Source organism: Mus caroli, chromosome 12 (genome assembly GCF_900094665.2).
Source record: "Mus caroli chromosome 12, CAROLI_EIJ_v1.1, whole genome shotgun sequence".
Classification (NCBI taxonomy): domain Eukaryota; kingdom Metazoa; phylum Chordata; class Mammalia; order Rodentia; family Muridae; genus Mus; species Mus caroli.
In genome coordinates, this window is record NC_034581.1 from 110,321,194 (window position 1) to 110,336,955 (window position 15,762).

Below are 15,762 nucleotides of genomic sequence, written 5' to 3' on the forward strand. Positions count from 1 at the left end.
GAGGCCTGTGGCCCTCACATATATATTTTTTAAAAGGTAAAAAAGCACATTCTTGTTCTACATTCACATTCTTATATATATACTACAGCCTTATTGTGCATTGTTTTATAATAATGCTAATTTAAAAATGTTAATAGTTTCATATATAGCCTTACCACAGAAGGTCCTCTGTCCCCTTCTCTGTCTACTCTCCTCTGTCTCTTCCTCTAGCTTTTCATGTGTCCTAATTGTCAGACAGCCCTCTGTAGATTGGCTGGCCTGTAAGCAATTCTTTTTTCTTTGTTTGTTTTGTCTTCTGCTTTTGGTGTGGCATAGGACCATTGACTATCAAACCAATTCTCTTCAGTTATCTGTCAAAAAGCAAGATAAACGTAAGCTGGACAGCTAATTCTTTTTATTGGAAATGATGCTGATTTAATCCATTTGGGTTAATTTTTCTTGTTGAGAAATTTTGTAACACAAAGACAGTTTGACTGGTTAGAAATAAAAAAGTTATATATGTGCAACATGTGACACTGCCTTCTGTAAATGTAAATCTTTTTAAAACTAAAAACCAGTATTCTTATTTACTGGGATTATCCAAATCATGGAAACTTGTACATTTCTGAGCTAATTTGATTTTTCACTTCTGATTTCCACCTTGGGGAATATTCACATAATTAAGTGCTTATTTTTCTTTAAGCTAATTAAACAGAATGTTTTGAAGATTACTTTTACCCTGGGTGAATTTTCATCCGGGGGTTAAAACATACCTTGCATACAGACATATAGACAGAAATAGAGTTCTCATAACTTTCCATTTGAAGCATCAGGCATGCGTCGGTAGTATAATAAAGAATTTGGTGATTTGCCCTGAGTAGCTGGGTCAAGGCTGTGCTTCTGGAAGCTGAAATGTACTAACCATTCCGATGCCCAGCACTCTGAACCGTGGATTTTTTCATTTCTGCATCCTATTGATCCCTTCAGAGTGACTTTATCTGTAGGAGCTCTATCCCCAGGACACTTAGACACGCTCTCAAGCCTCCCCAGTAGTAGTCTTGACTAAGCTGACAGTTCCTCCGTGCCTTGACAGGTCCAGGTTATCCCTTCAGAATTTATCCATTTTTCCAAGAAGGCGCAAGACTCTGTTGTGTTGTAGGCTCTGGGACAAGGGGCCCCATCATTGCCTAATAGACCCTAGCTCAGCAGTTAACCCAAAGCACAAAGAATTAGATACTTCATCCACTTCTATTGGGATGTTGGTTCAGGGACCATGTCAACTTGACCCCAGTTTTACTGGGAGTTAACTGGAAAACAGTAGTTCCTAAACTCTCATAAGCACCTGCAACGGCCATGTGTGGAAATCATAGATCAGGCTAACATGAGATAAGCAATTTGTTAGTGTAGCCTGGGTTGGATCGTAGCCCCCTCTTGCTCCAAAGTCCAAGCTACTGGAAATTGGCTGATTAATGCATCCCTGGAGCTAGCTTTGCGCTGTGTCCTTTACCTGCCTCCCAGTACCTCAGCAACAATAGTCACTATAAAGGCTTTAAAAACAGGTGGAATTTGGAGCAGCAGGTTTCCCTTTATCTTTTTGTTGGTTCTAATAAGCCAATTTCTGTATGATCAACATATTCTGTATGATCAGTTTCTGTATATACCAACAGCAGAAATTCATTTCCCCCTGGTATAAAAGCTAAAGTCCAAGGTCAGGGCACTGGAAGATTCTGAGTGTGATGACCCCGCCCCCTCCCCGCCTCAGACAAGTATCAGGTGTGGATAAACTGGTGGATCCCTTTGGAGTTGCTCTGAGGAAGGACCCATCCCCCACTCATAACCTCATCCCTCAGGACCTAGCAAGGCTCTGTCTCCTTATTGTTAAAGATTCAATACATGAATTTGAGGTGGGGACACAGATACAGACTGAGGCCACAGTACCCATGAACACAGAATTTTATTTATTTTCCAATTGTAGCCAATTGGTAAGTTAAAAAAAATATATACCAAGTGTGATTACATTTTGCTGATCACTGATGTGGCTCAAAGATGTCCCTGGTTGATTTTTATGTTGCTTTCTTATTTTCTTCTTCCCCTTTCCAGTTTTCCTGAGGACATGGCTTTCGTCCTTACTCAGCACTTTCCTCCTGACTCAGCACTTCATCCACTAAGAACCTTGACTTATTTTTCCCCAATGTATTTCCCCACACTGGTCACCATAGTCTGTATTATGTAGTTTAGCAGTACAAATCACAATCTACTTGCCTTTTAGTTGATGGGTTCTCCTTCCCTTTACCCTTTGGCCATTCCCAAGCTTAGACCCAGCTATCTTGTCTCTCCTCTTAACGACTTTTCACGCCAGCTAGCTAGTATACGTGAAGTGCATTTGCAGGAACTCTGATAAATCAGATATAATTTCTCACCAAGAAGTTCATCATTCTCCCAGAATCATATCAATTTTCCTGCTCTCTCCATCCTGTGGAAGCCAACCATGGAGTCTGGCAGCTCATCCTCACTCTAGGCAATCACAGCTGAGTCCCACCTTCAACTGTCTTAGTGTCCATTCCCTAGAAAACCCAGATTTCCTGACTCAAAGCGGGATTTGTTTGATGTAATTGGAGTCTTACCTGGGATGAAGGGTAGTAACCATTGTCCTACAGTGGAGTCCTCACACTGTATGGTATCTATCTTGTGTTTAGGTCCTTACGATGGGGATTATTTTTTTTAAGTTTACTTATAGACATTTTGCCACATGTGTGGATGATGGTTTTATTCTTTCTGCTGTTGCTTCATGGTTGTATTTGTATATTGGCCCATCCCAAGCTGCAGTTGTGTGTCTCCTTTTCCAACGTGTAAAGTGTTTTTCTTCTTCGTGTCTTATTTCATGAGTAAAAACTAAAGAAAAACAGTTTCTTACAAGCACCAACTTTTATATAAACTGCAATTCTTGGTTTTTGAATCTTAATTCAAATCTAACCTGGTGACGTCTACAGCACAGAATGTTGCTCAGTTCTTTGAAGACTTGGTATTGTTATCACAGAGGTATATATTACATGTTCTTTAATTAAAATGTGTGATTATGTGCAAGCTACATTGGGTATTGATTTCTCATTTTTCACTGACTTAGTGCTTCATAAGTACTGTGTTGCCCTATTCCCAAACCTATGCCCTGTACACTTCTTACAAGTACAACTGCTTTCTGGCCTTTGCATCTTTAGGAACATCTGTTGATTATTGATCAGTACATGCTCTACTCTACGTATTTCCACTTATTAATAAATGAAAACAAAAGCCTGATGAGTGTAGCTTCCAGAACAAAAAAAAAAGCCACCTTTCTGGTCCTCCCATTGCTGTGATTTTATCATTGCTTCCTTCTTCTGGCTGTCAGTCAATGTCTTGTTATTACTAGAAGGGTAGTCATGAGGCCAACACTAGCTACTAGCCACACATTCAGGCATAGAAGCCACAGAGAGTCTCTCTTCCCAAAGATCATGGTTTACACTGATCAGAAATCCACCATTTGAGATGGCTGGAGATCTCGAAGAAAGAACTTTGGGCTCAGACTGATGGCTCTGTCAACCCATACCTGAATGTTTTTAACCAGATCTAGTTTCCTAGAGGATAAACAAGTCATATGAAAAGACAGTGGCTGTTTTTTTTTTTTTTTTTTTTACAGAGCCAGGATTCATCCCCTCACTTCAGCCATGGTAGCTGACATAGTGACCACTAACTGCAACCATGCGTGGATTGTGATACATCCTTGAGTCAGAAGCAAACATACTTATACTTTGTAGAAACTTGGTCTATCCCAGACATCCTTGCTTGAGAGCCCATGTGAGATCACTTCTGTGAAAAGCTTCACCCTGGGTCTTCTGGGTCAAGCTTCTGAAAGAGGAACCCACTTCCTTACCCTGTTTTTGGTAACACTCTACTTATCCAAGAGCTGCTGCTTCGTGACACCATCAGAACATTTGCCTTTTCTTAGAAAGGACAAATATAACATTAAACTCTTGGAGTTGTCTTTTGTTGCTGTTTGCTGTGTCAGGACCCCAGCTCTACAAAAAGACCAGACTCCAAAGCTTTGAAAATGTTTCCTTGCAAAGTCTAGGCCAGTATTTGCTGCAGAGACTTAGCTGCTGCTTATGAACTTCCTCAGCCTTTTCTTGCCAGTTGCGCCATTCCTGAAAGGTTCTAGTGGGCAATGACCATGATGCAAGGGTTTTTTAGGATGATGGAACCTTTCCTAGCCCCATTTCCTGTGCCTGATCCAGGGCTTTAAGGTGCCAGACAGTCAACAGTCATCAAAGGGCAACCTGATACAATAGCTCTGAGTGTATGGTCTCACATCAATGAAAATTTAAAATGTGGACACTGCTGGGAGTATATAAAGCTGAAGCAAACTTTATCAACAGAAAATGAAAGAAAGGTGATAAATTAAGAAAAACTGAGAGAAACTCCCAAGACTTCCAGGGGTTTCCAAGACAGGAAAAGGTATCAAACCTTTTTTTGTATGGAGTCTTATGGGACAAAGACCAAGGTGATCTCTATTAATTAGTTATCTGGGACCCACACCCTCTATGCATGTCCCTTTGGCCTAACCAGGAGATGATCATGCTCAGTTGGTGTACCCCTGTTAGGGATGACCCCGTTGTCCATCTCTCCTTTGCACTTCATTAGCTGTTGATTTTAATGTTTCTAGCTGTTAGTCACTGGCTGATGTTGCTCCCTCCGACCTGGCAGCTATCTAAAATCTCCTCAGTTGTACCAGACCCTCTATGTTCTCACAGGCACCAAGAAGTAGCTGCCTTTGATCTTAGTTAATTCCTTGTCTATGGGATGGTCTGGGTCATCTTTCCTAAACTAGGCAGAGGCCTCTTGTTAGAAGCCAACTTTGCTTTCGATTTAGTCTGTTACAATTACCTGCATCAGAAACCAGGATGTAAGAGGGAATAATGGTCTTTCATGTGCTCCTCAAGAGCTGGGGCAGGAGGGCAGTTAGCCTGCTTGGACTGGCCCAGAGCCCTGTCACTTCTCATATCTGTCTAGTTTGGTTATCTTACACCTAAGTACAAGTTCTCCTATTTACTTTTCTCAGTGTCCAGGCCTTGATGTGTTAACCGTTAACCTTTTTAGTTTCCACCACGACTCTCACTTGTGCGTGTGTGAGCAACTTGTGTGGCCCTTTCCCATACTTGCTACAAAAAGCCCTTCACAGTTCCTGTCCTCTCTGCCGATGTGCCCTTGTTGAAAGGCTGTGGTTGAGGTAATGAGACCAGCACCCCATTGCCTTGGGACTATATCTCACCAGGGAGAGCTCTGCAACCTGTGTAACTTCTCAGAGGCTCCAGGTCAGGAAGGAACTTGAAAACAAACAAGGAAGCAAGCTCAGGTGGGAGCAAATGTCTGCCTAGTCTGATGGCAGTTGGGTGGAGGTGTTCGTGAGAACCAGATAACAACTTAGAATGGTAGCTAGCATTCACTGTCAGGCCTTCCTACCAGAATGGAACAACTCTTCCTCTGTTGGTCCAGGGTCTCTACCACTGACAACTGGTGCTCAGAGTCCTGAGATGCAGCCAGGGTAACCAAGTAACTGATTTAAACCTTATTTAACTTCAAATAGGTTAATTTAAAGGCCTCACCCAGCAAGAGGTAGGCAGAAAGCACCTGCATATTCCTTACCACAGGAACCATGGTTTACTGTTAAGATAACAAGGAGACATAAAGATTCTTTTAACATCTCACCTAATGCCTTAATTTGACACACCAAAGTGTACAATCACCTTGATCACATGAGCCAAGTGATGCAAGCTGCTTGCTTTTCTTACAAAGTATTAACCACAATGATCTTCCCAGTGCTGACCTCTGTCCTTCCAAATATAAGATAGAGGAACTTCCTTTGGAAGGCAAGTTCTTGGTCGAGCTTAAGATAAAGATGTGAGACAGACAAAACACAAGCAAATAAGCCTGGTGTGTGGCACCACCAGGTAAGGCTGCCTAATCCTATGGCCTCTGGAGCCCCTGAGTCCAGCCAAGAGCCAGGACATTGAAAGAGAGCCTGCTCTCAGCAGCTGTTGTCTCAGCTCCTTGGGCCAAATGATTGATGCACTAATTGTCCAAACCTCACAGCTCCCAGATCTGTGGGTCATCTTTCATTCACTGGTTAAACACAATGTACTGGTGCCTACTGGGTTCCCAGGACCTTATGAACTCTGTAGGCACTGTATGCTGTGATGAGGATGACAGGTGGGCTGAGATGCCAGAGAAACTCCAGAGCCAAGAGTTCCAAGCAGACCAACAGAGAAACTGGGACTTCATCAGAGGGCCTTGTGGACTTGGCAGACGAGATAGCTTCTAGATGCAGGGGCCACAGGGTGGCTAGAGATAATCAGGGAGTCTTTCTCTACTGTCTATGTCTTCTAATTAGTGTTGAGGTTGGGCTATTTTGTTTGTTTGCTTCGTTTTGTTTGGGCTTACTTATGTGTGTGCTTTCATCCATTGATGCATGTGTGCATTGACACATGTGTGCTGTGCATGTGTGTGTGTGTGCGTGCATGCATTGAGTAAGTCCATACTCACATGTATAATGTTGGTGGTGCTGAATATGGAACACGGGGGCTTATTTCAGTAACTGAAATGCTACGAGAGCACACTTCTCCTACACCTCCCTCCCATCCCTTTCAGCCACAGTGCCTTTGTACTGCCCATTCCTTTTACCAGATTGCTCTCCTCTTTCCCAAGGCCAGCTCTAATCACAGTGTCTTGATTGCAACTGGCCTCAGTCAGTGCAGCTGGTGTGAACCCTGGTCTACATTCTTACTTTCTGTAATAGGCTGTAACATACCATGTGGTTCTTCTAGCCAGTCTGGATATTGGTTTGGGTCTCTGTGATTCCTGTCTCTTTTCATTACTGACATCTCTGGCTCCAGTGGTCACTTGATGATATGTGTTCGGTGAATGAAAGTAATGGATGTCTTTGCTTTGAAACCATAGTTGATTAGCCAAGTGTGTGTGTTACTCCACTTTCACATAATTAATGGCATGATTTTAGTACATCTGTTACCTTGGACGGGAGTCATGGAAGCTCAGCTACAGAAGTGATGACATTCACAGATTTCTGGCAATCCTATTATAATGTGTGCGATACTTGTACTGCATGCAGCTATGCTGAAATCCCCTCCTCACCAAACTATGTTATGTTTTCATTGGCTCGTTAGAAAAACTTGCACATTGGTTTTCCTTGTCATTATCCCCTGCTCTAGTTGAAGACTTTCCTACTGCATGAGTCCCTTCCATCAGTAAGTCATGCATGCATTCCCACATCCCCACAGGGAAGACTGATGTGTTCCCAGGTAACTGCTGTGTGAGGTTGTCCAGCAACAATGTCAGTGTGTTTGCTGACAGGGCTCCAAGCTCAACTTTCCCAAGCCCAGACTTAGCTAATCAGATGGCCACTCCAGACCTCCCAGACTGGACACCATGATGAGCCAAGAGGCCACAATAACAACAGCACTCCAGAGTTCTGATTTGCCAATTTCCAAAGGCCAGAAGAGGGTAAGGAGGTAAGGGTGAGGTAAGGGATGTTTAATCATAACAGAGTTTTTCTAGAATCACTAAAAACTCAAGAAGAAGCATACGAACTTAGAAAAATACATAGGCCAAATACAATCATGGGTAAACTTATTAAGTACATTAGCACCAGAATTCATGGAAAGAAAGCTGACTGTGGTGATTCGAATGAGACAACCCCATTGTGCCCAGTTTATGGCCCTATTCGGGTAGGCTGAGTAGGTGTGAACTTACTGGAAGAAGTATGTCACCGAGGGAAAGCTTTGAGATTTCAAAAGCCATGTACCATTCCCAGTTTGCTCTCTCTGCCTCATGCTAGCCCTCAGCTTCTGCTCCAGCCTCATGTCTGCTGCTTGTTTCTAGAGTCCTCCTTCATGGATGGACTCTTATCCCTCTGAAGATATAAGCCCAAATAAATTCTTCCTTCTAGAAGTTGCCTTGGTCATGATGTTTGATCACAGCAATAGAAAAGTAGCTATGACAGTGACCAAAGAGGGTGCCACAGGGAAATGATCATGAAGTGAAAAGGTAGGTGTGATGGTTTGAGTGAGAATGGCTGCCAGAGGCTCATATATTTGATCACATATTTAGGAGGGAGTAGGGGATGTGTCACTGGGAGGTAGATCCTGAGGTTCCAAAAGCCCATGCCAGGCCCAGACTTATCCTTTATCTCTCTGCCTACTGTTTGTGGAAAAGATATAAGCTCTCATCTACTGTTCCAACACTATGCCTTCCTGCCTGCCTGCCTGCCTGCCTGCTCCCTACCACAGTAGTCATGAGTCACCCTCTGAAACTGTAAGCAAGCCCCCAATTAAATGCTTCATTTTATAAAATGCTTTAGTTATGGTGTCTCTTCATAGCAATAGAAAAGAAACTAAGACATAAGATAATGGGAGATGAGAACGAGAGGTCGGGGATAAGTGGACATAGGCGGGATGAGGGCAGTAAAGTAATGAGGATGTAAGCTAAAGGGGATGACATGAAGATCATGGGGATGAGGGTGGAGATAAGATGGGGGTGGGGAGAGAAGAGGAACATAAAGTGACAAGACCTCTGTGGATTCCATAGAAGGGGAGAGGAGGGAAGGGTGAGGATGAGGTCTGGAAATGGAAAGAAAGCATGAGGGCAGAAGGAAAAAAGAGATGAGGCAAGGATGACCACCCCGAAGATGGAGGAAGATTGGATGGACCCCTGTATTCTCTGCTCTTCTGAGGCCTGCCCTTCATGGTACAGCTCCAGTACCAACAAGGAGAATTCCTGAATTTTAAAGTGAATAGGGTGATGCTTTCAAACATGACTAGACTGTGATATATTATAAGCAAACAGGTCCCTGCATAGCTTTTTATACTGTTTTTATTTATTTAAGAATCTCATACATTAGAAAATTTATTTTGATTATGTCCATTCCTACTAACCTCTCCTTGACTTTTTCCAGACACCCTGCCCGATCTCCCTGACAATTTCATGTTTTCTTTTTTTTTTTTTTCATTATCTAATATTATTGTTGTTCTTAGACCCTGAGTCAAACTAATGCACACCACATGCTCATGAGTGTGTTGCCATGCACTGGAGCATAAGCAACTAGCTTACCAGGATCCACATGCCCAAAGAAAAGTGACTCCCCCTCTGTCAGCAGCCATCAGCTACCAATAGGCTAGGGAGGGGCCTTGGGAACATGCCCCAGTCCATGATGAAATTTTGGCCAGCTTGATTTTTTTTTTTTTTTGGCAAGGCATGTACAAGCAACCACAGCTGCTACGAGTTGATATGTTCAACAGCTATTGTAATATCCAGAAGTCGGTATTTCACAACTTTCCTACTCATCCTCTGGCTATTACATTCTTTCCTTCCTCTCTTCCCTAATGTTCCCTGAGCCTTAGATGGATAGAAAGATGTATAGATGACCTGTCTACAGCTAAACACCCACACTTATTATAATTTCCTGGTTTGATACACACACACACACACACATAGTCCTTGTATTTGTAGTGTCCTATAGAAGTAACTACTGGCTTTCTATCCCATATCCAATGATTGCATGGATGTTAGATTTCAGCCACGAGGCTGAATAACCTAAGAAGTATGAGAAACAAAAATTTCAAGATGTAGCCACTCTATGAGGAGAGACTTCTGAGTAACTGGCCGTGTACCTTTGATGCCATGTTCTTTCCCATGAGTTCAAATGTGTGTATCACCTGATCTTATTTGGAAACGCATTTCCAGAAAACTGTTTTATTCCTATTCTATCAGGGACTCCATCAGTTCCATTCATCTCAGCCTTCCTTTGTCTTGGCCCTAAAGGTAGCCAATACAGTTCCTTTGGATAAAAACTTTTTAACAGAAGTCTTCCACTCACTTATAGTGGCTTGCAAGAGAAGATAGGTGTTCAAATATTGAAGGTCCTTCTGGGCTCAAGATGGAGGTAGAATTATAAAATGACCCTGTCTCCTGTCTTCTAGCACTTGGCATGCAAGAGAGAGAGAGAGAGTCCTTTGTGACTGAAATCTCAAATGTCCTGTGCCCCATGCATTTGGCTAGCAGCTTACACATGTGTTTTTTTTTTCATTTCTTTGTAGATCTCGTTTTATATTTTGGTGAAGGCCATTTATACCTTGGGCTACAGTGTTTCTCTGATGTCTCTTACAACAGGAAGCATAATTATCTGCCTCTTCAGGTAAGGAACAAAAAAAAATGAGCAATTGTGCAAAGATTATGAGAAGAGCAAACTTCACTATAGGTTATTTGGTAACTCAGAGGTTTAGACTCTTGACCCTCTGTGTACCAAGCTATAGAGAATCCTTGGGGCTAGAGAGATAGATCAGCATTTAAAAGTACTTGCTGTTGGACAATGCTAGGATTCAGTTCCCAACACCTATCTTGTGTCACATGGTCATCTGTAACTCCAGTTACAAGGAATCTCTTGCTTTCTTCTGGGCTCTTTGGGCTCCCATGCACACATGGTACATATAAACTCACTCAGTTACACATATACACGATAGATAGATAGATAGATAGATAGATAGATAGATGAGTAAATAAATAAATATTTATTTACACTTGAATAAAGCACTCTTGAAGAAAGGTAGCATGTTGACTCTAAACATTTTGCATTTCTTATGTAAACAGGTAACCCTGCTTTTCAGCTCAATGCACGCTCTCTCTCTCTCTCTCTCTTCCTCTCTCTTCCTCCCTCTTCCTCCCTCTTCCTCCCTCTCTCTAGATAGGGTTTCTCTGTGTAGCACTGGCTGAGCTGGAATCTGCTTTGTAGATCAGGCTGGCCTCAAATTTAGAGATGCTCCTGCCTCTGCCTCCCAAGTGCTGGAATTAAAGCATGCGCAACCACTGCCACAGACACATCCCCTTATTCACAACCTCTAACCTGCTCTTTACGACTTGCCCAGTCAATTCAAGAGCATCTTATCTTAACTCCATGTGCTGTTCATGCTTGTTTGTTTTTTGTTTGTTTGTTTGTTTTGTATGTTTTAATTCTATAATGAGATCCCACAGACATTGCTGTCTAAGGTTTAGCATGCCTACATATTGCCCTTCATTTTTCTGACACTTTCCTCCCTGCTGGGGCCATTGCTCTGCTTCTCATGAGCCTGCCTAGGCACCTCTGATCATATTGTAATGGCACTGAATTCTCAGACTCTTTGCTTGCATAAAACAGATACTTTTGACTTGCTTTTTAAAAGACTATTTCTGAGTACTGAGGATAAGGTTGTGGCTCCTGAGGAGTTGCTTGTGGCTCGACTCTGTTCCTAAAAGTATAGTCTTTTCCACTTTCAACTGTCTCTCCCTGTGTTGCAATAAGCTAGTTTTTATTAACTTTCTGAAGCTGACGTTCATGGGCTTAGTGTCATTACTTTTGTATCTTTCTTATGGTTGGGAAATGTCTGACCTCTTACTCTCTTTGATCACTTTCAGAAGTCCTTGGCTGGTGCCTCCTGAAATATTGCTTCCCATTATTCTCTTCTCCTGGATCAGCATCCTCCATGTGTTCTGTGTTTTGGCTGTTCTCATATATTTTCTTACCATTCTTCCATCTTTTCTATCTTTTCCATGTCTCTCCACTTTACCATCTAGGTATGCTCTATGTCTTAGTCAGGGTTTCTATTCCTGTACAAACATCATGACAAAGAAGCAAGTTGAGAAGGAAAGGGTTTATTCAACTTACACTTCCACATTGTTGTTCCTCACCAAAGGAAGTCAAGACAGGAGCTCACACAGGGTAGGAACTTGGAAGCAGGAGCTCATGCAGAGGCCATGGAGGGATGTTATTTACTAGCTTGTTTCCCCTGGCTTGCTCAGCTTGCTTTCTTATAGAACCCAGGACTACCTGCCCAGGGATAGCACCACCCACAATGGGCCCTTCCACCCTTGATCTCTAATTGAGAAAATGTCCCACAGCTGGATCTCATGGAGGCATTTCCTCGGGAGGCTCGTTTCTCTGTGATAACTCCAGCTTGTGTCAAGTTGACACACAAAACCAGCCAGTACATTCTACAAGTCCAGTTCATGGCACTGTCATTTACAGAGTTTGATCTACTGTTGGACATCTCTTTCATTCTTAAGATCAGAGAGATTTGTAGGAGCAGAGATTTCTGATTGTTTTCTTTTTGAAGATGATTTTAATGTATTCTTTGAAACTTTGTGTATAAAGTGCATTTTGATTACATTCAATACCCTCCCCACCTCTGATTCACTACCACACACCACTTAAATTCATGCCCTTTGGTTTTTTTTTAACAAGGGTATGCTAGCTAGTTTTTTATTGTTAATTTGACACAATAAAGAGTCACTTGTAAAGAGGAAGGCTCAATTAGATTGTTTGGATCAAATTGGTCAATTGTCCTATCTGTGGGGAATTGTCCTAATTGTTGTTTGATGTGGGATGTCCTAGCCCACTGTGAGTGGCACCATCCCTAGGCAGGTGAGCCTGGGCTATACAAGAAAGCTAGGTGAGAAAGCTAGAAAAAGTGAGTCTATAACCAACCCTCCTCTATAGTTTCTGCTCCAAATTCCTGCCTTGAGTTCCTGCCCTGAATTCCTTCAGTGATAGATTATTACCTGGAAGCATAAGATTTAATAAGTCCCATGTTGCTTATGGTCATGGTATTTTATCATAACAATATAATTTAAACTATACAAGGGGAGTTAGCCAATTGCTTTCTGATTGGATTTAAGATCCATTACACAGGATGGAACTCATGCCTGGTATTTTAAACCTGGCCAAGATCTTACGGTTGCAGAGTTTACAAGCCTTAGGGGTAAACCTACTTTACTATTATTTTGCAAAATGGACATTTACAGAAATCTGTTCTGAATACCTATCTTAATACACATAGATTAGTACAATTATTAGCCCTAACCACAGAGGTTTCTTTCTGCAGTGAGTATTGGTTAATACAGAGAATTGCAAATATTCAGAATGCAGGCAGTAAGTGACTGTAGAGTGAGATAGTATCTGATAGTCTCATGTGCTTTGTGTGCATGGTATGTGCACCTATTTGTACGTGTGCACAAGTGTGTAAGAGCTCATGCATGTGTGTGCATGTGGAGGACAGAGGTCAATGTCTAGTGTTTCTCTCAGTCATTCGTCACTGTATTTTGAGATGGTTTCTTACAGAACATTGAGCTTACTGATCTAGCTACACTGGCGAGTCAGTAAGCCCCAAGCCCCAAGGATCCTCCAGTCTCATCCTCCCTGGGGTTGCACCTGACTTCTTCACAAAAGAATCCAACTTGGGTTCTAACACTAGTGCAGCAAACACTTCACCAACTAACCCATCGTTCCTGCCTCCTCCTGTGCTTTTTGACCATCTTTATATCTTCTCTAGTCCCATGTTTGTGCAGTTTCAATTGTTTGGCTTCTTATGACATTTTTAAAATGTTTTATACCTTATAGACACTACCTTTTATCATAAGTCTAGCTTACAAATGTTTTCAGCCATTAGTTAGGTTTCTCTTAAGCTTTGTGATATGTACTTAATATGTTAAAGTTTTAAATTTTGATGGAGTCCACATTGCTGATTTTTTCATTATGTTGCTTGTGGTTTTGGTATAACATTTAAATTTGTCATATCCAAGGTCATGTTTTTCCAACCCAAAATAGTTTTATCCTTCTAGCTCTTGTGTTTTGGTCACTGATTCATTTTCAGTTAGTTTTTCATATGCTATGAAATGGAAGAGTCTAGCTTTTTTCTCTCACAATTCCTACCCCGTGGTTCAACACCAACAGTTTAAAAGACTATTAAATGTCCTTGGCTTCATCAGAAGGCAACTGGCCATAAATGTGAATGTTTTAAGATTCTCAGTCGATGTACTGGGCCATTTGCAGAGCCATACAACTGGATCACCAAAGTCTCCAGAAAATTTGGAATCCAGAGAGAGTCGTTCCACTTTTGTTCTTTTAAAAATTGTTCTGGCCATTTGAGATCCTTTGCAATCCCACGGTACTTTTCCATGAGCATCTAGGGCCCTGTTATGCAATCGATAGGTACTATCCCATATCTTTTGGGTTTTTTTTCATCTATTTATTTTTCTGCTTCTGACATCTGACTTTTTCTGTAGAGACATGAACAAACATGTATTTAACACATAAATAGATGTAAATAAATAATTAGGAACCTACATCTGACCAAAGTCCCCTTAAGTCTAAATTAGTGAACCAGTGAGTTTACTAGGGCTAAGTACAACAGGATATTTACAGAGACATGGATGACTCAAAAGCAATTGCATCACTGGAAAACCCACTCAAGCATAAATGATAATTCACAAAAGCTGAATCTCCTGAGTTCCCTTTCTCAACTTTCAGGATGCTAAACAGGTTGGTGAGTCTCCTCTACTCAGAAGTTGTTATTGTTTGAGAAGTTTCTTTGTCAATATCATAAATTTCAGGAACTTCTTAAGACTTGAGAGGTGTTTATTTCCTGAGCCTGGTAAGTTTTGTTTACTTGCATGGCCTTAATGACTTCACTCCAAGATGAAATGTTTCCATTTCTAAATTACTACATTACAGCTTCTAACACTGGGTAATTTTCTTTGATCTTTATATTTACTGATTCTCTCTTTTGCTTGCCTAGATTTTCCTTGGCCATTTCTAGGGAATTTCTAAAGCCAGTTGCACATTTTAAATCCAATATTTTTTTAGTTACTTCTTCAAATTTCATTTATTCATTGAAATTCTATGTTTGTCAAAGGATTTCTCTATTTCATTCTGTTTTTGAATACATTCAAAGCATTTGGCCTTAAGCCTCTGTCTACTAAAGCTGCTTCACGTGGGTTGGGTTTTTTTTGTTTGTTTGTTTGTTTGTTTGTTTAGCTTTGTATGATTTTTTAAAGAGAATGTTTTATTTCTTTCTTTTTCCTATTAGTAATCCAGCTTTCTTGCATCTTTTAATGCATCATTATCTTTTTGTTGAAATTGGACATTTTTAATAATATGAGGTGATAACTCTGGCAATCAAATTTTGTCTCTCAGTTTTGTTGTCATTTGTTATGAGTTGTAGCTGTTTCTGTATTATTTATTCTATTTGTTATTTTTGAGATTGTTGAACTCAGTGCTATACAAGCAGTCTACCACTGAAGGGTAACCCAACCCTTTCCTTCACTTTCATTGTGAGACAGGGTCTCTCTGAAATACTCAGATTGACCCTGAAATCCCTCTTGGTCCCAGGCAAATCCTGAATTTACAACCTTCATGTTTCGTGCCTCTGAGTAGCTGATATGACAGCTCTGTGTTACAAAGGCCCAACTTGTAATCATTTATTTAGTAACTTTTCTAAGCTTTTCTATTTTGTAGAGATTGTATTGCCCCTGTTAGTCTCTGAAGCCTATATATTGTTAGCTAGCAGTCAATTACTTACTGATGGAAATTTCCTTAGACACCCTCAGTCAGAGGAGAAACAAAGGAAGAAATGAAAACATACATTCCCCAGATGGGGAGTCTGGCTGTGTTAGAAGCACTCCTCTAATGCTTGGACAGGCTGTTCACCACTCTGCCTTAACTTCATTTTGCTCATGCCAAAGAGCAGTAAAAGCTCTTTGCAAGCATATGACCTGCCCAGGGCATGTATGCAGGTTTCTAAGTTCCTCTGCATATATGAGAGGTTTTCAAAATCCTGCTTCCCCAGAGAGCCTCTCTCCTCAGTCTTTCTTCTCAGGCTCCAGATTGCCTGTCATTTGCCTCAACTGTTAATGTTGGCCTTAGGCAGCATC

The 15,762-nt window shown here is 41.3% G+C and overlaps 1 protein-coding gene across 1 annotated transcript in view; it reads left to right on the forward strand.

Moving 5' to 3' along the window:
- Vipr2 (vasoactive intestinal peptide receptor 2) overlaps positions 1-15,762 on the forward strand; it is a 69,798-nt gene that overhangs the window by 36,525 nt on the left and 17,511 nt on the right. Inside the window, exon 5 of the mRNA XM_021179290.1 lies at positions 10,119-10,216. Coding sequence (XP_021034949.1) covers positions 10,119-10,216 — 98 coding nt within the window. The remainder of the gene's footprint in view (positions 1-10,118; positions 10,217-15,762) is intronic.